The sequence below is a fragment of the Corvus hawaiiensis genome, chromosome 3, assembly GCF_020740725.1.
Source record: "Corvus hawaiiensis isolate bCorHaw1 chromosome 3, bCorHaw1.pri.cur, whole genome shotgun sequence".
NCBI classification, from domain to species: Eukaryota; Metazoa; Chordata; class Aves; order Passeriformes; family Corvidae; genus Corvus; species Corvus hawaiiensis.
The window spans coordinates 102,894,947-102,917,703 of record NC_063215.1 but is presented as its reverse complement, the minus strand read 5'-3'; the positions used below and the strand labels follow the sequence as shown (position 1 = coordinate 102,917,703).

Below are 22,757 nucleotides of genomic sequence, written 5' to 3'. Positions count from 1 at the left end.
TGCGAAACTACAAGATTGTCTGTCTATCTATCTATCTATCTATGGATATGAATATATAAATACACACACACACATATAAATGACAGAACAAAATGATCTGGAGGGACTTCCTGAACAGCCTGACACAACAATTCACACCTCTGCTTTTAAGTACCCAGCTGGGGTTGGTCTCCAGTGTGTAATGAGTCCCTTGCTATTGATAACAGCATAACAAAAGCTATCTGGTAACTGCTGTAACCTGTTTGCCGCAGACTGATCCCAGAGAAAAGGGGGTATGCAATAACCCAATATTGCAAAGTTTAATTTCTACATTTTTGTGGATCTCAAAGTGTGGAGCTACCCCACCTTGGGGATGGAATCTGATGTTGGATCTAGATTTTCTAAATGACAGACTTAGGTGCATTTCCAGTGTGGCATTTCTTAAGTGGCTGTCACCATAAACGGAGGCATGCCCAGACACAGACACAGTGACACCCTAGACCTGGAGAACTGGTATCATGGAATGGGACTAATTAAAAAGTTACCAGGCCCAACACCCAAGCTTTACAGACCACATCACCCATGTGGTCTGTAAAGTCTGAGGATTGCAGTCTTCTTGAGACATCTACAGTGTTGCCAAATCAGTAACTCGTCCCTCTTCCAGCAGAGCCACCAGGACTTACTCATGCTCGTCCCAGCCTGAAGAAACCCCAGGGCTACCAAATTCCACCCCAACAATAAAATGACTGCTGTGGCACTCATACCATGTTGGCTCAGGAGGCCACCAAATTCAGATGACCCTTCATGTTTTCCTGTCATCTCCATTCCTCATATGAACAGACAACAGTCATCTCCAGGGAGAATCTATCTGGAGTCTGTTCAAAACAGTCTTTATTTTTAAAACTGGGTTGCTTTCAGCACTGTGACAAGTTTTACCCCTTCCTGCTTCAGCCCATCTCCCTGCTTCTACCTGCCAGATGGATGATCACTGTTATTTTCCAGAAAAATTTAAATTGTGTTGCCTATTTACAGCAAAAAATTGACAAAAATGAGCCTCCCAAACACTTGTGCGGGTACCATTCTGGTGAGTGTTTTTGATAGGAACAGCAACACCTGCTGAGAGGGTTATCCTGCAGCATGTTCCACTTCCAAACACTTCACAGGCCACGTGCAGTGGAATCCGCTGCAGTTTTCTCAGGAAACAAAACGCCTTTGCTTTTGTACTTCGGTTTGAGGGAGAGAACGCATCAAATTGTTTCCGAATGCGATAGATGACAAGTTAAATGGAAGTTATGCTTTGGTGTTAAAAGGAACCAGTTCTTTTAGAAGGAACATGCTTTCAAAATCCTTCGGTATCAGCTGGATTTGCATGACCTCTTGTGGTTAAAGCCCTGCTTTGCAGTTCCACATTTTTGCTGGCGGTGGGAGAGCACCTGAGGCTTTTTCTCCTACAGTTGTGCAGAAGGGAAGGAGAAGCTTTGGCTTGAAATGTTAAACAGCAATGTTAGTGAAAGAAAAAGCTGTGCTAACAAGCGTCTGGTGACAGCATATAGTTTTTCTGTGGATTTATGCTGATAAAAATTAGTTGTTATTTTTGGTCTGTGTCTCAAGCACACCAGTCAAGAACCATGAAATGCAATTGTATTACAGAGTCACAGAACGACAGAATACTCTGAGCTGGAAGGGACCCACAAGGATCATCAAAGTCCAGCTCCTGGCCCTGCACAGGACAGCCCCAAGGATCACACCATGTGCATCATGTGCTATAATGCATTAGAAAATTGCTTTTAAAGGACATAGCCTCACCAATTAATATGGAAAAAAAAAACCCCAAAAACCATAGGAGGAGCAGAGGAAGAGATCCTGTTATTTTAGCTGCCACTTCTTAGCTCTGCTGTGCATCTGTCAGTGAAACCAGCTGGGAAGTGGGGCCGGTAGCTGTCCAAGCTTCTTCTCCAGTCATGTACCAGCTTCTCCTCTTCCCACCACAGCGCTGCAGGGCAGGAGGGAAGTTGTCTGATGCCAGTGCCACAACTTCTCCTTTCCTGAGGATGTTTTTGTGGGAAGGCCCCAGCTCATGCTGTCACACCATTAACTATAACAAGCACTGTGGCCCCATGGCAGGCAGGGAGCAGGGCTTGGAAGGCTGTTGTGCCAAAATAGGTTCTTTGACCTGGTATATGAGATGCCAATCCACACACAGAGTTGAGGTATTTGATTTATTTACAGTTCCACATAGAAAGGGGTGCTGGGTGGCAAATCCACAGTGCCAGCATGATGACTACCAAAACTTTTCAATATTTATACATTCTAGCAAACAAAGGCTTTTATGTTCATTGGCTACAGGTTACATAGTTCTCTTGACACTGAACCCTGCCGTAAATCAAATCCCTCCTGATGGGAGAGAATTTTCTAAAAGTCCTTGCAAGGAGTTTCAAAGATAAACTGAGGCTTTTCCTGGAGTTTCAATGCTTCCAGATAGTTGTTTATTAAGTCTTATCAGAGGAACAGAGCCACTAGCGTGACCCAGGTACAGCATAGAGCACATAAAAACAGGAGTGAAGGCTCTCTATCAAGATTTACACAGTCTTTTAAAGATATTTTAACCAATAGCTACTAAAAACCTACATTATTTTCACTTTCCTACCAATTATTCAGTAACACGTCTAGGAACTGTGGAATTCTCTATCCAGTCATTCCAAACTACTTTTACTGCAGAACAGGAAGTAGTAGTAGAAGAAGAAGGTTTAGAGAACAACAAGAATCCTCCATTTTGATATTTTTTACTCTTATCTATTTACTACAAAGAGAAGCCCAAAACCTCTAAATTTTCACCCTGTGACAATCTTACATAGTAATCTATCACCTAATTCACACCACCGTATTTTCTAGCTCTTGTCTGACTGTTGGTAATTCTTTCCAAGGTTGGAGGCTAAAACAGTGTTGTTCAGGGGGGTAAGAACCCTTAAAAACAGGCAGAGAAATATTCTCGGCACTCTGGGTTCCTACAATCTCTTATTCATTAGTATTCTATCTTCTGCTCGTTAATGATTCTCTCGCTTCTCCTGCTGATTAGTCCCATACTCAGTCTTTCTCTTCTTTTGGGTCCATGGGTTTCCTGGGTCCATGGCCGTGAGTTGGTGGTCACCATCTCCCCCTGCCAGAATTGCCTTTTACCCAATTTGCGCTGATTCAGCACAGCTGCTGAGTTGTCTTTATTAGTTTCTTCCTTATCTTTGGGGTCCTGCCAAATGTCCTTGCGGCCCATAAATTCTGCATTCTTTATGTCCATTATCAGCAGCGCATCCTTCTCCCCAAGCTTTGTTAACCTCCCCCGAGGTCGGAGACCACTGAAACACCTCGAGCCCTAAACCTTAACAAGGTAACTCTTCCCACAGGTAATTTGTCCGACACCTGGCCATCACTCAGGGATTGCTTGTTAGCTGCTGTTTCACGGCTTAAATCTCCTTTCCTGCTGATTAGGCTTGAAAGCATGCGAAGATCAAACGCCAAAGAACGTCCTTTCCTAAGGAAACGTTCAGATTTTCCCCGTTTCGCACCACGGCCAATGGGCACAGACCGGCTGGGCCGGGCGAGCCCCGTCCCGTCCCTCAGCGTTTCCCGCCACAGCTGGGGGGGGGGGGGCGGAGCCAGTCGCGCGGGTGGCGCGCGCGTGGCGCTGCTTTGGCGCGCAGGGCGGCCCGCGCTTCCCGCCGCGGCCATGTCTCGGCAGAGCACCCTGCTCCGCTTCTTCTCCAAGGCCGCCCCGCCGCCGGCCGGCACCGAGCCCCGCCGCCGCCGCTCCTCGGGGGAGCGGAACGGCCTCCAGGCCGCCGGCAGCCTCCCGGGCGGGGCGGGCCGAGCGGCGGCGCGGCGCGGCGAGAACGGCGTGAAGGGCGCGGGGGGTGGCGCGGCCGCCAAGGCCCCCAGGTACCGGCGGGGACGGGGGAGGCCTTGGAGTGCGGCCCGCGGGAGGGGAGAGGGAGAGGGAGGCGGGACGGGGCTGCAGCCGCCGGCGGTCGGAGAGGGAGCCTCGGGCTGTCCGTGTCGTAGCCCTGTCGCCGCCCCACTTCTCCCCCACGCTCCCCATTCCCTGGATGTGGTGCCCGGCCGGGCCCGCGGGGCCCGCCTGCAGCGGCCTGTGCTCCCGGCGGGCCTGGGCGGGCGGGACAACGGGACACCTGCGGGGACGGGGGCGTGCGGTCTGGTTTTGCTGTTTGGAAATAGTGTTTGACTCGTGCGCTAAATTTGCTTTCCGTGCTGTAGCATAGAATGACACAGTGAGTCAGACTGGAAGGGACCACAGTGGGACATCTGGCCCAACCTCCCTGCTCGAGCAGGGTTATCCCAGAACATGGCACAGGATTGTTTTAAGACAGTTTTGAATACCTCCAGTGAGGGAGACTCCACCTCTCTGGACGGTCAGTTCCAGTGCGCAGTCACACACAGAGTCAAGAAGTTCCTCCTTGTGGTCTGGTGGAACTTCTGTGCATCGGTTTCTGCCCATTGCCTCTTGTCCTAATGCTTGGTACCACCAAGAAAAGCCTGGCTTCATTTTCTTCGTAACCCCCCATTTGGATATTTAGACACATTGATGAAGTCCCCTCTCAGTCATCTCTTCTTGAGGCTGACCAGGCCCAGCTCCCTCAGCCTGTCCTTGTAAGAGAGATGCTCCATTGCCATAACCATCTTTGTTGCCCTCTGCTGGACCCGCTCCGGGAGCTCTATGTCTCTCTTGGGCTGAACATCATGATGGCAAGTGTCCTACGTGTCAGCAAAGTGAGTGTCACTGGTTGTTGGGCCACAGCCTGCAGGAGTATCCCAGCCATCCCACACATCTGTCGGAGTGTGGCAGTGGGGTGAAATCTATGGGAAACAAATAGAAGCTGCATCAGATGCTTTGCAGTGCAGACAGAATTTTCTATTTATTCATTTTTTGTAGCCTGAGGGTTTTTTAAGTCTTACTCTTTTCCTTTAGGTGCCTGGTTGATAATTAGTCTCTCCAGGGAAAGTTGTCTTAGTTATATACATTGATAATTCATAATACCTAGTCTGCAATCTTTTAGTTAAGGTCTGGTTGGACCCAGGTACTCTCCCTCTCCCTTAAGTGCATGAAGAGTTGGGTTACACATGGCTGTAGGTGGCCCAGCTTGAGGAGAGGGCTTGGACAAGAGACCCCTTCTGATCTCAGCCAGTCTTCTGTGACTGTGAACTCAGAAGAGGCCACAAAGATGCTCAGGGGGCTGGAGCCCCTCTCCTGTATAGACAGTATGAGAGAGTTGGGGCTGTTCAGCCTGGAAAAGAGAAAGGCTCCAGGGAGACCTTAGAGCACCTTCCAGTATCTAAAGAGGCCTGCAAGAAACCTGGGCAGCAACTTGTTACAGGGCATGTAGTGACAGGACAAGGGGGAATGGCTTCAAACTGAAGAGAGGAGGTTTAGATTAGATCTTAGGAAGAAATTCTTTACTGGTAGGTTGGTGAGACTCTGGTACAGGTTGCCCAGAGAAGCTGTGAATGCCCCATCCCTGGAAGTGTTCAAGGCCAGGTTGGATGGTGCCTGGTCTAGTGGAGGGTGTCTCTGCCCATGGCAGGGGGTTGGGACTAGATGATCTTTAGGGTCTGTTTGAACTCAAACCATTCTATGATAAAGCTCTAGCTCTGTGGGGATCCAGCAGAACTTGGAGGAGCAAATCAAAAAAGTTTAGGAGACATGTTGGTGGTGGTATGGAAGAACTGTGTGATCCAGGTTGCACCCCCTGGGAGCCTTCCAAGACCATAAGAGGGCAAAATGCTCAGCAGTGGTGTGCAGTTACATTTACAAAGAGCTGCTCTAAATGTCTGTGTTCCTTAAATGACACATTTGTTGTCTCTGCAGTGTGTCCTGTGAGTACTCTCCTGGGGACTTGGTGTGGGCTAAGATGGAAGGTTATCCCTGGTGGCCATGTCTCATTTACAACCACCCCATTGAAAGAACAATAGTCAGAGGAAAAGGAAAATCCACTCGTATCCATGTGCAGTTCTTTGATGACAGCCCTACAAGGGGTTGGATCAGTATTAAATACCTGAAGCCATATAAAGGTAAGAGATAGAAACAAAATTTCTTAAAATGGAAATGTGCCACTTGTTTTGGAAATACAGTCTTGGAATATAGGATATGTTATTCTCCATAAAGAGCAGCAAAACCAAGAGCAGAATTGAGCATGTTTTGTGCTTTCTAAGTGACAAGTTTTTGAGGGTTGCAGGTACATTTGTGTTTATACAGTTCTTGAAACAAGACACTAAGCCCTTTTGTTTATTAGATTAGAACAACTAACTAAGCAAACTTAAAGCTTGCTTATGTTTTAAAGGTATTTCCTTTATTTCTCCCATTAGTATACAAAGTAATTAAAAGATAAATCCAGTGTTTCCACTTTTAGCCCTGAAATCCTTAAAATATTAGGAATATGAAACCCAGTTTTTAAGCAGCTGTTTGGGAACTGCAGTTTGTCCAGAATTAAAAGGCTAGGCCCAAGATACTGGGTAAATAAAATTACTTCTGCTGTGGTTCTTGTAAGCAATCCAATGATTTTGTAAATAAAATATATAACTTGAGAATTGAGTGTTGGTGAGGACAGTGCTTGTAGTTACAGAGCAGAGTTGGTGTTTGTTGTATTGAAGAAATGACTTGGCTAACTAGTGAAAATCAAATATAACCAAGAATTAACGTTTTGCATAATAAACCTCACCTTTTTAATAATCATAATCTGTTTTTCCCTTTTAGTCATGATTTTACTGCTGCTGAAAACTGAATCATTGGCTGTAACCTGTCATGTGTAAATCATGTTGCTGTAAACTGTCTTGTTAGTCAATCAATTACTTCATATGTAATAAAGTATTTCTGATACCCTGTAGGATTTGCTTGTGTCACTGAAAAAAACCTGAATTTAAACAGTTTCTTCCTTTTTCCAAGTCAGAGTTCCATCTCATGATCATGTAGCTACATTTCAGTGTACTGCACTTCAGCCATAGTTTTAAATTAAAATGGTAATGTTCTTGCCATGAGTGTTAGCATAATTTATTGCAAGTAAATTGGTCCATGGTTTATGTGTGTCTTTCCTGAAAGTGTTTGAAAAGAACCAAAGTATTTTAAGAGCTTACAGGGTCACTTAGAAGCAACTATAGTTAAGGGGAACGAATCTGTTTACCGAAAGAAAATTGCCAAAAAGAGGTTTAAGCACAGATATACATCCACAGAAAAACTGTTGAATGCAGAACAGAGTAAAAATACTTAAAATACCTGGTTTGTTTTAAAATTCAAACAAAAACCATCTTTGTATACAAAGGAAGAGTGTTAGAGTCTTTGGGTAAGAAAACGGAGAAGTTTCTTGGGTTGTGTTGTTTTTTGTACCTGAGTAAACACAGACTGCACAGGGCCTCTGACAGGTGGGCATGAAGAAGTGGGAGATGCACAGCAGCTGATTAAGTGAATATATGCAAGTGTTGCACTTTTAAGTGTGCAGTATATGAGGAGATTTTCTTCCTCCCATTGTTCAGTTGCATTTAATATTAATGCAAAATATCTTCAGACTGCCTCACTGCATTTGGGAAACTAAAAGGGAAATCTGGGTTGTTAATGTGTTGCCTTTTTGCTGTAGAACAGCTACTTGTAACTCCCTGCTTTGCTACTGCAAACTCCCAGATGATTGTAAGAATTTTGTTTGAGTTGAGAGGTAGTTGTCCTCCTCGAGTTAGCTGCCTTTTGTCTGCCACTGGCTTAGAGCTGAAGCTTCAGTTGGTAGTGGTGGATAATGGGATGCACGAGAGTGGGGAAAAAGGACCTGTCCTTCTTAGAAATCAGTCTGCAGATTGGTTGGCTTTGGGTTTGTGTTGTGTGCAGGTGGTGGCAGGAGGAGCTGTGGTGCTCGGGGGCTGTGCAGGAGGATGAGGGAATGGAGCAGTTATTAATAGCAGGCTTTGTTCGCTGCCCTGCAGTGTCAGGCTGAGTGGCCAGTGCGATTGGCCATCAGCTAATCTGGCTAATGGGCTGGGGCTGGGTGCCTGGCTGCACTTACAGCAGCAGTTTGGAGGCCAGCAGAGCTTTCATCAAGAGCTCTGTGCCACAGGTGGCTTGTGCCTAGAAAGTGAAGTTAACTCAGTGGTTGAACTTACCTGTCATTGCTGAAACAGCCCTGTGGTCTCAGCCAGGTCTGTGTGCACTGCCAGTGTGAAGTGTTAAATTCACCACTAACTACAGTGCGAGGGTGTTCAGAGCTCAGCTTAGGAGTGCTCACATGTGCTAATGAGCTACAGAAATAGAAGCCATTCTTCAAGTGTTCCTGTGGGTAGGCTTTTCATTTGTGAATGTGTATACTTTCCCCAGGGGTAGTTTATCAGGCTGAGTGAGTGATAGGTTGCTGTATTTAAGATGTGGTGGGAATGGCTGGTAACAGCACAGAATGTTAGTTATCTGAATACATTTAACAGTGAACTATGAACACTGGCTAAATGCTAGACTGCCTTCAGTTCCTAACAAATCTGTGGTTTTTACAGGTTCATCAGATGGGGAGACAATGAAGGGAGGTATGTTTTACAGCACAAAGCCTGAAATTAAAAGAGCCATGGTGTTGGCAGACGATGCCATGAACAAAGATAAAACCAAGAGGCTTGAACTGGCAGTATGCAATGAACCTTCAGACACAGAGGAGGAGGAAGAGGAAGAAATGGAGGTAAAATGTTTCTTAATTGCTGTCATTTTCAGAAATATTGCTAGAACTTAGAAGCTGTGACTTGGAACTAAAGACGGAATATCCTGAAGTTCTCTGGTACAGTAATCACAGCTTATCTCCTCGTTAACCATGCACACATATGTATCCATATGCCTTTTTTTGTACTGCTTCTGTGTTGTCAGGTCATATTCCGGTCTCTCATCTTTTCTAGTTGGAAAGACAAATCTCTCTGGTGTTCTGTATGGTAAGGACTGACCCCAGAATCTACCTTATTTCTCTGACTCTCTTCACTCATCACTCCCTGGTGACCTACTTTTTCACTCAGAAATGCTTTTTTCTGGTGCATCGTTTTATCTTCTCTATCTGCTATTCATAGTCCAAGTTGCCCTAAGTTTGATCTGAAGTTTTAGTGTGTCATAATGTACAAATTTCTAGCTTTTTGAGTATTTGTCTAAGGCATTAAATTGAATTTTTGGAGCCTGCCCTCATCTTGTCGGGTAGCACTAAAATAACAGTTCTCGCACTGTTAACACCAGTCTGTTGGTGGAGTAACTAAAAAGTGATGTTTTATTGTATTGTATTTGTGTTGGGTTGATTGAACTATTATTGCAGTAGCACCATATGCCTTGGAATAGATCTCTTTGGAGACAAATGGTATGAGGAAACTGTCAGTGGGATGGTGGTTTCCCTTAGCTCCTCATCTACTCAGTGTCCAGTGTGACAGTGCCCTGAGGGACAGCTGCCACTCCAGGCACTGTGTTATGTGCAGTGGCACTTTGTACTCACTACAGTCCCTCCACTGCTGGTTTTCCAGAGCTGTCACTGGAGTTATTAAAGTTTGAGGCTGGAAAGGCAAATAATGGAGTTGCTTTTCTTTCTCCTACACATGCCATATTCTTTTTTGTGCAGTTTTAAGTGTTTTGTTCATCAGCATCACATATGCACAGTAATGAATGAGACTCTAAAGAACACAAGTGACAGTAATTATGCCACTGGCCAGTAGCAGTTAGTTATCCAGAAAAAACCTGAGTTCTGTTAAGGTGAATGGAATTGGCTGGGGCTCTGCTCTCTCTTGCTTGAAGTATCATAGCTACTGCGTTATTGCACATTTTTGCACTTTTTTATGCAGCAGTGTCTTTGTAGCCAGAATTATCTACAGATACAATAATTATTTTTCCAGGAGATGAGCGAAAATGCATCGGGCAACAGTGAAGACTGCAATAGTGAGGAGGATGCGAAAAGCAATAAGCGAGGGATGAGCAGGGAAAGTGCTGTAAAAGCCAAGAGAAGGAGAGTGCTGGATTCTGACAGTGACCACGATGGCTCTGATGTGGAGTTCAAGCCTGATGGGAAAGAAGCAGCAAGCAGTGAGGAAGGCAGCAGTGGGGTGGATGAAAATGAGTCTTCTGACACAGAGGCAGAGAGTGTTGCAGAGAGCCCCGTAAAAGTCCCTTCTAAACGAAAGAGAGGAGAGGTGAAAAAGCCTGCTAAAAGGAGTAGCTTGGGAAATGAATGTTCTGAAACACCCAAAAGAGCCCCAACAGTCTCCTCAGAAGCCAAGTCTAAGCTGACATCGTTTGCAGCACCTGAAAGTTTTGAGTCTCAAGCAAATGCTAGCAGTGGAGGCACTGGTGGCTTCTCAGTGTGGGAGCACGAAAAGCTTGACTGGCTGCAGGAAGGGAAGAGGAAGGATGCGCACAGGAGGCGCCAGGGTGACCCTGATTACGACCCCTGTACTCTGTATGTGCCTGAGGATTATCTCAACAAGTGCACGCCGGGGGTGCGGAGGTGGTGGCAGCTCAAAAGCCAAAACTTTGATGCTGTGATTTGCTACAAGGTTGGAAAGTTCTATGAGTTGTATCACATGGATGCAGTCACTGGCGTGAATGAGCTGGGCCTGATCTTTATGAAGGGCACTTGGGCCCACTCAGGTTTCCCAGAAACTGCATTTGGCCGGTTCTCTGATGTGCTGGTGCAGAAGGGCTACAAGGTGGCGCGCGTGGAGCAGACGGAAACGCCCGAAATGATGGAAGCACGCTGCAAGTCAACGGGCCACTCCACCAGGTTTGACAAGGTGGTGCGCCGGGAAATCTGCAGGATCATCACCAAGGGAACCCAGACCTACAGCGTCATGGACTGCGACCCCTCCGAGAACCACAGCAAGTTCCTGCTGTGCGTGAAGGAGAAGGATGACTCGGCCGGGACGCGCGTGTACGGGGTCTGCTTTGTCGACACCTCCGTGGGCAAGTTCCACGTTGGCCAGTTCCCAGACGACCGTCACTGCTCCAGATTTAGGACTTTGGTAGCTCATTACACTCCTGTGCAGGTGCTGTTTGAGAAGGGGAACCTGTCTGTGGACACACAGAAGATACTGAAGGGCTCGCTTGTTTCTTGCATTCAGGAAGGGCTGACCTCGGGTTCCCAGTTCTGGAATGCATCTAAAACACTAAAAGTCCTTCTTGAGGAAGGATATTTCAAGGAGAAGCAGAATTCTGAAAATGGATGTTCTCTGCCCTCTGTAATCAAATCTCTGACTTCAGAAAGTGACTCCCTGGGATTAACTCCTGGTGAAAACAGTGAATTAGCTTTGTCAGCTCTTGGGGGATGTGTCTTCTATCTCAAAAAATGTCTGATTGATCAGGAGCTGTTATCGCAGGCGAACTTCGAGGAATATGTCCCTGTGGATATCACTACTGCAAAAACCGTGAGTTCAAGTAGTTTGTTTGCCAGAACCAGCCAGCGGATGGTGCTGGATGGAGTCACCCTGATGAACTTGGAAGTCCTGCAGAACGGAACCAATGGAAGCACAGAAGGTACTTTGTTGGAAAGGATTGATTCTTGTTGTACACCATTCGGGAAGCGACTCCTGAAGCAGTGGCTCTGCGCTCCGCTTTGTAATCCTAAATCCATCAACGATCGTTTGGATGCTGTTGAGGACCTCCTGGCAGTGCCAGATAAAATGTCTGAAGTCAGTGAGCACCTGAAGAAACTGCCTGACCTTGAAAGGCTGCTCAGCAAAATTCACAGCATTGGGTCACCACTCAAAAGTCAGAACCATCCTGACAGCAGGGCCATCTTCTATGAAGAACTCAAATACAGCAAAAAGAAAATCGCTGACTTCCTGTCTGCCCTGGAGGGATTTAAAGTAATGAATGAAATTGTCGATGTCATGGAGGAGGTTGCCAGTGACTTCAAATCCAAAGTCCTGAAGCAGCTGGTCACCTGCAAGGCCAAAAATCCCGATGGCCGCTTTCCTGACCTGAGTGCAGAGCTCACGAGGTGGGACACTGCCTTTGATCACAACCAGGCTCGGAAGACAGGAGTGATTACCCCAAAGGCAGGTTTTGACCCCGATTATGATGGAGCACTACAGGATATCAAAGCTGTCGAGGAAGATCTTCAGAAGTACCTGGATAAGCAACGCAAGCTGCTTGGGTTCAAATCTGTGCAGTACTGGGGGACAGGCAAGAACCGGTACCAGATGGAAATCCCAGAAAGTGCTGTATCTCGTAATCTGCCCGAGGAATACGAGCTGAGGTCGAGCAGGAAGGGATACAAGCGCTACTGGACCAAGGAGATTGAGAAGATGCTGGCTGCGATGGTGAACGCCGAGGAGCGCCGCGACGCCGCCCTCAAGGACTGCATGAGGCGCCTCTTCTACAACTTCGACAAGAACAGCAAGGACTGGCAGACAGCTGTGGAGTGCATTGCTGTGCTGGGTAAGAGCTTTGCCTCGTTCTGGCACACAGTAAGACTACCCCTGTGGTGATGAAATCTGATCTGGGTAAGCTTGTTGCCAGCTTTTAACTTGTAGGTTGAAAACTCTTGATTGTGGTCAACAGCTTTGGTAGTTAACAGTGATTCCCTGTTTCCTTCCTGTCGCTAAATGGCAGAACAGTTGCTGGGCCTTGATGTTTGCAAACTCTTTCTTCATTCCTGTTGTGCGGTTGTAGGTGTGCAGCTATTTCTCCCAGTTCAGCATAGCCTCATGGGCCTCACTGCTTCCAGAGTCTTGTGTATGGATTAGTGGCTTCTTATTAAATGGAGGTATAAAAATCTAACCTGTTGGTAAGCTTCTTTCCATCTGAGCAGGCTGCTCTCTCAGCAGCCCTTAAGAATAAAAAATTGCTCAGTGTCAAGCCTTGGAGAAAGTAGTCTAGTAGAAGATTTCCTTGCTTAAATTTCTGGGATAGAGCAGACTCTTGTATTCCCTTCTCAGGATTGGCATACTTCTGTCCTGTGGATTTTCTGCTGAGATGAGGCACTCTGGGATGTCTTTGTTCCAGGGAAAAATGAAAGCACTCTCTGAATGCCACTAGAGCAGAAAAGGGAGGACAGGCAGGCAGGGAGTGTTGGCTGGGAATGGATTTGCTGGGAGAGCTGGGAAGCAGTCACATCAGCTACACCACAGCCCAGGGCAAGTGCTGAATTGGTTCCCAGCAGAGAGGAATTCCATGTCCAGGCTCAGCTGTACTGTGTGTACATAAAGCCTCTAAAAGTCATAAAAGTCATTTCATAGGTGATCAGCTTTTAGAACCTCAGGGCTCAGCTAACTGAGGGGATTTGTTTTCTGCTGGACCAACAGAGTTTTAATATTTATATGGTTTTCCTCTGGCCACTTTCAAGCAGAATTACAATTCTTCACAAAGTAATTCCCGTCACAAAAGCTGATTTCCTCCGTACTTGTTCTAAATGAAAAAATGGTAAGAAAATAATATTTTATACATGCATTTCCGAAGTGGAATGATGTGGATTTTAAAGACTTTTAAACGAAAAAATCTAGAGGGGAGGATTTTTATCCTGATAGCCGTAGAAATCTGGAAGGAATGAGGAAAGGCAGTGGAAATACCTCAGCTTTTACTTGTTCTGGAGTGCTACTTGGGTGTTTCCCTTACGAGGAAAATGGAATGAAATAGAAAATGTTGTCTACAAAATTAATGTTCAATGAGTAAATGAATTCCAGTGTATGAAGAAATTTGAAAGTGTGACTGACTGGAATCTCTCCTAATTTTCTAGATGTCTTGATGTCCCTTGCTCACTACAGTCAAGGTGGTGATGGACCCCTGTGCCGACCTGTAATTCTGCTGCCTGTGGAAAATGCTCCTCCCTTCCTGGAACTTAGAAATTCCCGCCATCCGTGCATCACAAAAACTTTCTTTGGGGATGATTTTATTCCCAATGATATCGTAATTGGCATCAAGGATGAAGGCAGCAGCAGTGAGGCCTCCTGTGTGCTGGTAACTGGCCCAAATATGGGTGGCAAATCTACGCTTATGCGACAGGTGATTGTCACGTGTTCCAGGGTACCCCTGGGGTTTGGGTAAGGGAATTATAGGGCCTGGCTATTATGGGTATCACAGGAGGTCCCAGAAGTGGCTTTCAGGGTGTGCAGCAATTGCACAGGCAGGTAGAAAATGCCCATGTTGAGACAGATTTTCTACTTTAGGGAAGGACAAGTTTTATTTCTCCTAGGAAAAGTGGTTGGGAAGAAGTGATAGAGTACCTTTTATCTTTTTCAAGTCTCAGGACTTGGTATCATCTTGCCAAACATACTTCTGCAGGTTGAATGAGCTGAAACTAGACATCAGCAGGGAGGTTGCTCTGTAAACACTGCTTGCTGTGGTAATTTGTGTTTTGAAGGCTTTCAGAGTGGTTCAGTCCTGCCAGAGATGACGCTGCTGCAGCCTGGAGCTGTTAAAGCAGCAGGAAGCTTTATGTACTGCAGTCCTTGTTTTAGGGGAAACACAGCTTCCTGCCCTTGTTGTGTGTGAGGAGCTGAAGCTGCAAGCACTAGTGAAAATGTGTGTGTGCCTGTTTGCTGTGCAGGCTGGTCTCCTGGTGGTCATGGCCCAGCTGGGGTGCTACGTGCCCGCGGAAGCCTGCAGGCTCACGCCCATCGACCGCGTGTTCACGCGGCTCGGCGCCTCCGACAGGATCATGGCCGGTGAGTGTCTGACACAGCTGCACGAAGGGCTGGTGCCGCCAACGTTCTGCTCTTGCTCCCAGTGGCAGGTTGGAAAGGGAACAGTATTTTGCAGGGAGGGGTGGGCACTCTTCTCTCTTGTTGTTCAGAGTGGAGACAGGATTGTAGTTTCTTTGTTTCTGTCTCTGCGTGTCTGTTATTTTTGACAGACACACAAGATCACTTTTTAATGAATTTTAATACTAAAAGCCAAACTCCCAGCCAGATGCAAGGCTGAGGAATATTTTTGTAGAATTGATTATATTCTACTCACATTGATATCTAAGTGTTCTGAAATAGGACAGTGATGTTTGGGCAGCTGTTGCACAGGAGTTGTTTTTGTACCTTTTTGCAAGGACTAGAAGTCCCTTGTTTCAATCAGAATGCCTTATGTTTGAAATCTGATTTCTTCTGATGAGTAAGAGGGGCAGGTGTCCTTCTTGGAAGCAGTAGTTAGAGTATTTTGTTGCTTTAATGGAGGGGAAGACACAAGTGGAGGATGACACGACAATTGGAAAGGGAAAGTCTGCCAGTGGTGGTGGGCAAAGCGCCACTGGCCTAGAAAAATAAAATTATTGTGGTAAGAAGAGTAGTGTTGCTGCTCATTTAAGGAGGGCACAGATTTTCTGTGATCTCTCTGCTGAAAAATGTGGGTCAGTGAATATGAAAGGAGTTAAGCCCACTGAACTCGTTGCACAGAAGGAATTTGGAAGTGAATCATTCAGAGTTCTTAATTAAAAAAAATATTTACACTTCCCCAAATCAAGGCTTTTCTTTGCAGCTAGAGAATGTTATTAAGGCTTTCTCTGCCCAGCTCGTCTCCATTTTGTTTAATTTCAGTACAAGAAGGAGTCAAAAGTGTGGAAGAATACTTAAGTGCTTATGGTAGAGATGAGAACTGCCCTTCCTTCATGAGAGATGGTCTAGCAAAATGTAGCATTTTCAGGTTTTTTTTTTCAATTAGCTGAGAACTATACTTCTGATTTAATATTTCAGATTGTGAGGGTGAACACGTCACAGAATGAGCTTTGAAATCTGTCCTTGATGCATTTGTTTGCACACTGTGTAGATAGGAAAGCACAGCCAGAGTTGTTCCATGGCAGTCACTTTGTAATGGATGTCAGCAGGACTTTTATGAAGTTAATTTTTTTAGTAAAGCAGTTTTTAAATTGCCTGTACAATTTTAGGGCTTTATTTTCTAAAGATAATAAATGGTTATTCTTAAATATTGTTTAAAACATATTAAATCTTGGACATTTCTTTAAATAAACGCAGAAAATTAGGATTGGTGGACATTGCTTAATAATTCATGTTGGAAAACTTAGGTTAGAGCAAAGCAGTGCTCGTGCAGCATGAGTACAGGAAATAAATGCTTTCCTTTAATGGAATAAATGGCAGTAATTGCTGCTACTTGTGATTATTTGTAATGAACCCCACAAAGAACTAGTAAATCCTGACTTTTTAAGTGTGGCTTTATCATGTGTAAGGGTGTGAATAATTGTATACTTCTGCTTGTAATCTGCTAATTTCAGGTGTAAATTTCGGGCCTTGTATTATCTGGTTTCCTGGAACGCCCATGAGATGCTCAAGCCTTAGCAGCAGAATATTGCTTTTGTCATACTTGGTTCAAGGGGAGTGCATACAAATCAAGCCTTTATTATCCAAATAGTTCCCTCATGACATCACAACCAAACCAGTAATTCCAGTCTCTCAGTCTTTGACTTTCTGCTTGTTTTTTTTACTGGAAAGCCACACACACCTGAGGCCTACCCTGTGCATTTAGAGCAAGAACCACTACAAAAGGGAAAAAAATTCTCCCCATCTTGTATCCTTTGTGCCCCTCTTTTTGTCCAGTTGGTACTTTTGATTGGTGCTATTAAAAGTAAACAGCTGTGTTGCCCTTAAAACTTAAATTAATTGTGCTTGTGCCTGTACCTGTACTCTAAAGGAACCAAAACTTGTTTTTTCTGGCAAATGGGAACCTGCCATTTTCACACTGGAAAAAAAGTGTGATGTTTTTGTTCATCTTCAGTTTGCTATTGAGTTTCACTTTAGCTTAACCCAAGATAGTAGTGCAGATTAAATGAGGTTTTAGTTGTGGTTCTCTGACTACTTAATGGCCTTTTTTTTTTTTTTTTTGTCATTTCCTTTAAAGGTGAAAGTACCTTCTTTGTTGAACTGAGTGAGACTTCCAGCATTCTCCAGCATGCAACAGAGCATTCCCTTGTTCTCGTGGATGAACTGGGTAATTAGACTATTTTGTAATAGATGGAAACTAAATCTGAGAGATTAAAGACTGGCTGCAAGGTTTTTAGGCTGTCTGAATGGCAGCCAAGTACACAGGGCCAGTTTCATCTTAATGCTGCTGGTGTTTAACTGGTCAGTGTCTCAGCCTCTCTAACAAACACATCTTGGGTGCCCTGGGAACCCATCACCACCTCCCACCCTCAGTCATCATTACCCTATTTCCAGCTGTGGTTTCCTGCTTTTCCTTTGCATAATTACTTGCAGCAAACCTCAGGAGAGCATGAACATCTTGTTTCTGCAGTGCAGAGGAGGGTGATTGTTATGGGGCCAATACTCTCTCACGTCCCAGAGATGGCTCTCACCCCTCACTGCTGTTTGTTTGCCCTCCATACAGTGGGGAGGGGAAAAAACAAACACTGCAACTGCACTGCTGCACGTGTCTTCAGGGTGCCTGTCTCTCCAGCAGCATGTGAACTGTGGATTGACAGTACTGTGCCACTCGTGTTCCCAAGTGTGCCAACGCTGTCCCGTTGTGTCCCCAGGCAGAGGCACAGCCACGTTTGACGGAACAGCCATAGCGAGCGCGGTGGTGAAGGAGCTGGCGGAGAGCATCCGGTGCCGGACGCTGTTCTCCACTCACTACCACTCCCTGGTGGAGGACTATTCCCACAGCGGGGCTGTGCGCCTGGGCCACATGGTACGTGTGTGACAATGGGATTTCCCTTGTGGGATTTGCCCTGCTTTTCTGTGCTCTCCTGCCCCGAGTCACGGGTGTTTTGAGAACAGGACATGACGTCTCGTGCATTTCTTAGGCTGCAGGTCAGTATTGCAAACTCTTGACTTGTGACTTGCTCTTCCCAGGCATGCATGGTTGAAAATGAGAGTGAAGATCCAAGTCAGGAAACAATTACGTTCCTGTACAAGTTCATTGAAGGAGCCTGCCCAAAGAGCTACGGCTTCAATGCGGCAAGACTTGCAGATATTCCAGAGGATGTCATTCAGAAGGGGCACAGAAAAGCCAAAGAATTTGAAAAAACAACCCTCTCACTTAGAGTATTTAGGTAAGGTCCTGGGTTTCTGTACCTAAGTTGCAAATGGTTTACAGGCATCCATTTTAACATTTGGGCAGTGGCTTTTGCTCAGTCACAGCAAGAGGGGGCAGTTACAATTACTTTTGTGAACATCAGATGTTCGGAGGGAGGGAGGGAGGTACTATGGGAGGGCAGATACGATGAGCAGTATTTTAAGCCTTGGGCCACTGTGCCCATCTGAGTTTGCACACAGAGGTGCTATAGAGGGACACTGCTGGCAGCCTTTACACCAGGCCCAGCACCCGTATCTCCGAAAGCTGTTGCAGGAATGGGAATCTTAAGCTCTACCCCTCAGTGCCCCATGTCAGTAAAGGTGGTTATTTCCCTCAGGTACCTGTGCCAGGTGGTGGATGGAGCAACCAGTGATGCAAACGCAGTTCGGAAACTCACAGCGATGATCAACCGGCTTTAGGAACTCGCATGGGTTTCTCAAGAAGGTGGGAGCAGACAACATTATGATCTAATAAACTTTATTTTTTAAAAATGACCATTTTTCCATTGTCTTTCCTAGGAAATTAAACCCTTTAATTCATACCTACCCTCTACATAATGGTTATTGAGTACTCCACAATATATTAAGTCTAGATGTTATGGTACATGCATACACTTTCAGGCTGTTGATTACCCACTGTCACCAATACACATAAATGGAAAAAAGCTATGAAACTGTATAGGGCTGTATATATACTTGTCTCAGCTTCATTAGAGCAGGAAATTGCTGTGATTTCCAGCAGGTTATGTAAGTAATGTCCAGACTGTTCAAAAAAAACTATGAACAGAGTAAAGTACAAGACTGTTTTGAGGAGACTTTCTACTGCGTACTTTAAAACATAGTAAAATTTCTTTCACAAAACTTAGTTACATGGGTACTTTGTTTTATAGTGCATTATAGTCTAGGAAGTCTCATTAAAACACTCGCTTTCCTTTCTTTTGTTAGGGTGGTTTGAGTACAGACTATTGCTGGGGCAGGGGAGGAGATTATTCTAACTTCAGAGGACACCAGAAAAATTGCTGGATATAATTTAAGATTAGTGTTTTCTCTTTCATAGAAAGAACGTACATACTGGGACATGAGTACAGTTACAGCAAGTCTAGGTGTGCTAACAAAACAGGACACATTCAAGTACAATAAGATTTTTTGCTTGAAATTAGAAACAAACTACATGAGATTAAAGCATTAAAATCATATTTCTCAATCTGAATAAATGTTAAAAAATCAAAAGAAATGCAGAAGTGCTAGCTCACATTTTTACCATGTTACAAAAGCAATTGGTACCCATGTCCATAAAGGCAGCAACAAAGAATGCTGCTTGTCTACAGAATAGTACTACTGCAAATTGGACTGCGTTTCAATGCTACTTGTAAAAACACCAGCTCTCAGAAGTTGGTATCTGTACAAAATTGCAGCTTATTTTTCTTCACTTCTGTCCCTTCAAAGTCTTTGTTTACACAGTAATGCTAAAACGCCCAGTTCTGTTATCCTGAGTCAACATATTGCCACTTTCTTTTTTGGTAGGTTGAGCTCCATAGTGTCAACACCTCACACATCCGCTTTAATACAGTCTCTTTCTGCAGAAATGGGCAAGTGTAACTTCCTCCAAAAGAAAAGTTTTAATAGTTATGATATTAGAATGGCAGGACTTTCTCTCTGAAAAGGAATTCAGTTGTGCTGCAATGTATTAGATTCTATAGGTGGAGCAGAGTCATATAGTGTATCTGTATCATGTGTAGGCTCTCCGGCGAGCGTACAGGGATTGGACAGTGTTCCAGCACCACAGTCACAGAAAAACCTACAACACAGAGAGACAGCTCTTAGTGGCCATTCCCTCCTGCTCCTGGAGCAGCCCCACGCCCTGCTGGAAACGTACCTATCATGTCTAATGAATTCTACGTCGTGTCCTTGATGGCACTTCTTGATGCAGTTCACACAGATGGCGTTACGGTCTGTGGTGTTGCAGGTGTGACATCTGGAGGGAAAAACAGCACATTAGGCAGTACCAAAACCTGAGCAGCTCTCAAGGGAAGTGCTCCAGGAGGGTGGAGGAGCAGAATTCTATGCATTAAAGGGAAGAGGGTACACAGGACTGTAAAGTTTGAGAATTTTACATGAACTTGGATTTCACAGCACACTTTTTTGTTACTTGTGTAGCAAATACAGTTGTGCTGTGCAACCCCTTGGGCTCAGGTTTACAGAAACAATCTGTTTTCCTCAGCCCCACAGTTAATTCCAGACAATGGGAACTTGTTTAGTCCTCTTCTGTTGCAGCTGAGAGCACACATTTGTGTATTCACTGACACCCAGCAACTGTTGTAGGGGCCTTGCTGGAAGAGAAATTGGGTTTATTGGAAAGCCTTACTCTAGGCGACGGGAAAGAACCTGTTACCTGTAGAAGTCATGCATCGGGTAGCTGGTATAGCTTGAGATCTTATATAAACACTGGCCTCTACTGACAGCTTTCTCTATGGCATCTTGATTGTTCATTATTTTGTTATCTGTTGGGGGGAAAAAAAATCCAGAACTAATCACAGCTGGATCAATGACCTTTTTTCTTTTTGCTTGAGGCATTGAAGCAAAGGGCCCATTAGGAACAGTTAGTCCTCTACCTACATTTCAGTTCTGGCATTTAAGCATATAAAATCCTCAATGCCCACATGCCCAGAGTGCCATGCACTCCTGAAGCAAGTAACACTTGTTCCTCTTTGCACATGTGGCATAAAATACCTGATAGCCTCTATTTGAATACTCTTTATGAACTGAGCTGTTAATAAATGCTTAGAGACACACAAGCCTTCCTAGCAGGCTTAGGTTTTCTGCTGAGGAGCTTGAAACCCAATGTTTGAAAGCCTCTCATTTAGTGTAAGGCCTTTTACACATCCCTTAGAAAGAGGAAAAGGATGGCTCTTTCCTCAGCAAAGTTTAGGAATAAGGTACTTTCCAACACAGTGGAAGTGGAAATTAGGTCTGACCAGCTCCAGTACTTCAAAGATGTGTCCAAGGTACAGTGAATTCGATAATCTGCTCTGTTACTCAACTACCTGATCTTCCATCTAGTACCAAAGTGCACCTCAAAAAGTTTTGCCCGCTCCCAGCAGTATCACAGCACTGACTGATGCCATCAGGAAGCCCAGGAGCTGGGAAGCAGAGAGCCAGAGCTTGTGTTTTAAGGGGTGCAAAGCCTCCACAGGAAAAGGTTTAACAGACACAGACAAATATGTAAAAATCCTGCAAACGGAATCTTTTTCTTCTAGAACAACTTCCTGGAGCTGTCTGGCATTCAAACCATCATTCCCATCTCGTCCAAGAGGCTCCTGTCTCATGCACACTTCCCCACCATACAAGAGAATTTTATGTATGTAAACTGTTCATATTTTCTGAAAAAAGTGTTTTGGGACTGTGAGTATTCATGCTTTTAGATCCTAAAAGCCAAGTGAGGCATGTTTCTTTACTGGGCACTTGTTTTTGGATATGCAAGAAAAAGACCTTCCATTGTACTAACTCAGAAGTCTGAGATGGGCCAAAGATCAGGAACCAGTTCAGAAGTGATTTTGAGAGAAGAGCTTATCACAGTTTTAATATGACAGCAAAGCCTTAAGCTACCTCTGGAAGTGTCTGTCTAAAAATCTTAACACAGCTTAATGTGGCTCATTACCTTCACCTGAACCTTAGTCACAACTCAGCCTAAGGTGGTACCAACTGTGAGCCCCAAAGGGTACGATAAACCCAAGACCCAGCACCAAACAAATGACCAAACACAAGCCAGGAGGACTCGGGCTCACCTTTCATCGTGACATTGACACCAGATGCTAGAAATAAACCTCCAAAGCGGTTGTTGAAAATCTGATTGCCTTCTAATGTTGCAGTCGCATGATTTGTTATTTCAATACCTTTAGTGGGTCAGGGGAACAAAGGAGAGAAAAAAGAGTGGCAAAGTTAAATCCCTGGTGGTTGTGCATTGGTACCTCTCTCGTGATCTACAGCTTGGTTGGTTGGTTGGTGTTTTTTTCAAGCCATCATAAACTCAAGGGGAAGAAAGGCAAATGACACAGCTACAAAACTGCACTGTAATTTGTTACCAAACTAAGGTTAAAGTGCTGCTGTTGAATCCTTTCAAAGAGCTACAGCTGGCATGCATGGTTTCTGGGAGGAACAACACACTACTAGTTTAACTGATAATATAATGGTACTATGATCATGTACATTTTCAAAGGGGATATGATTTTTGGGTTCTTAGAGCTGTCATCTTCATGTACATTTGAAAGTTCTTGTGCACATACCTTACCCTTTTTAAAATATCTTTTTTAAAAAGTTCTCAAGATGGGCACCTAAAATTCATTTCTTTAATTCTTAGCTTTTATCAGTAACCCGTGTCTTCCAAGTCATTTGTCCAGGACTGCTCTTGACAGCAACCTATCCTTCCCCCCCACCACACTGAAACAACACCTTTAGAGGTTCTTCTCAGAAAACTTGCTTCTTCTGAAAGAAAGATGGGAGAAAACTCAAGAATGCAATTTTAGTTGAAATGGAATGGAATGCAAGACGTATGAAACTGTAATGATTAAACAGTAAAATTGCAAAAAATCACTGTTAAACATTTTTCATCTCTTTTAGAGCAAGAAACGCTCATTTTTATAGTTCTTCAACTTTGTGGAGTGAGAAAGTTGAACTTGAGATGCAATTCAAATGTCTTTAAAGTGTGTATTTGCTCCGTTTCCTAGGTTTTAAAGCAGTGATAAGATATTCATACCACCATCCAGCACATCAACTATGAATAT

At 44.7% G+C, this 22,757-nt stretch overlaps 2 protein-coding genes across 4 annotated transcripts in view; one reads left to right on the top strand and one right to left on the bottom strand.

Moving 5' to 3' along the window:
• The first annotated feature begins 3,681 nt into the window (after nt 1-3,681).
• On the top strand, nt 3,682-22,574 carry MSH6 (mutS homolog 6). Of its 2 annotated transcripts, XM_048296197.1 has the most exons (11): nt 3,682-3,909; nt 5,855-6,057; nt 8,509-8,684; nt 9,865-12,403; nt 13,701-13,966; nt 14,511-14,628; nt 16,802-16,891; nt 17,436-17,590; nt 17,755-17,954; nt 18,315-18,421; nt 21,234-22,574. In XM_048296197.1, the coding sequence occupies exons 1-10, from the start codon at nt 3,701-3,703 to the stop codon at nt 18,394-18,396; spliced, it is 4,038 nt and encodes a 1,345-aa protein (XP_048152154.1). In that variant the 5' UTR covers nt 3,682-3,700; the 3' UTR covers nt 18,397-18,421; nt 21,234-22,574. The 2 variants fall into 2 exon arrangements, with proteins under 2 accessions (XP_048152154.1, XP_048152153.1); XM_048296196.1 differs by lacking the exon at nt 21,234-22,574 and having other exon boundaries at nt 18,315-18,471.
• The window catches only part of FBXO11 (F-box protein 11), a 69,042-nt gene continuing 64,722 nt past the window's right edge, over nt 18,438-22,757 (bottom strand). For both annotated transcript variants that reach the window (XM_048296199.1, XM_048296198.1), the window contains exons 20-23: nt 21,762-21,869; nt 20,369-20,477; nt 19,853-19,951; nt 18,438-19,774 (exon numbers count right to left, since the gene is read on the bottom strand). In XM_048296199.1, coding sequence (XP_048152156.1) covers nt 19,645-19,774; nt 19,853-19,951; nt 20,369-20,477; nt 21,762-21,869 — 446 coding nt within the window. In that variant the 3' untranslated portion in view covers nt 18,438-19,644. The remainder of the gene's footprint in view (nt 19,775-19,852; nt 19,952-20,368; nt 20,478-21,761; nt 21,870-22,757) is intronic.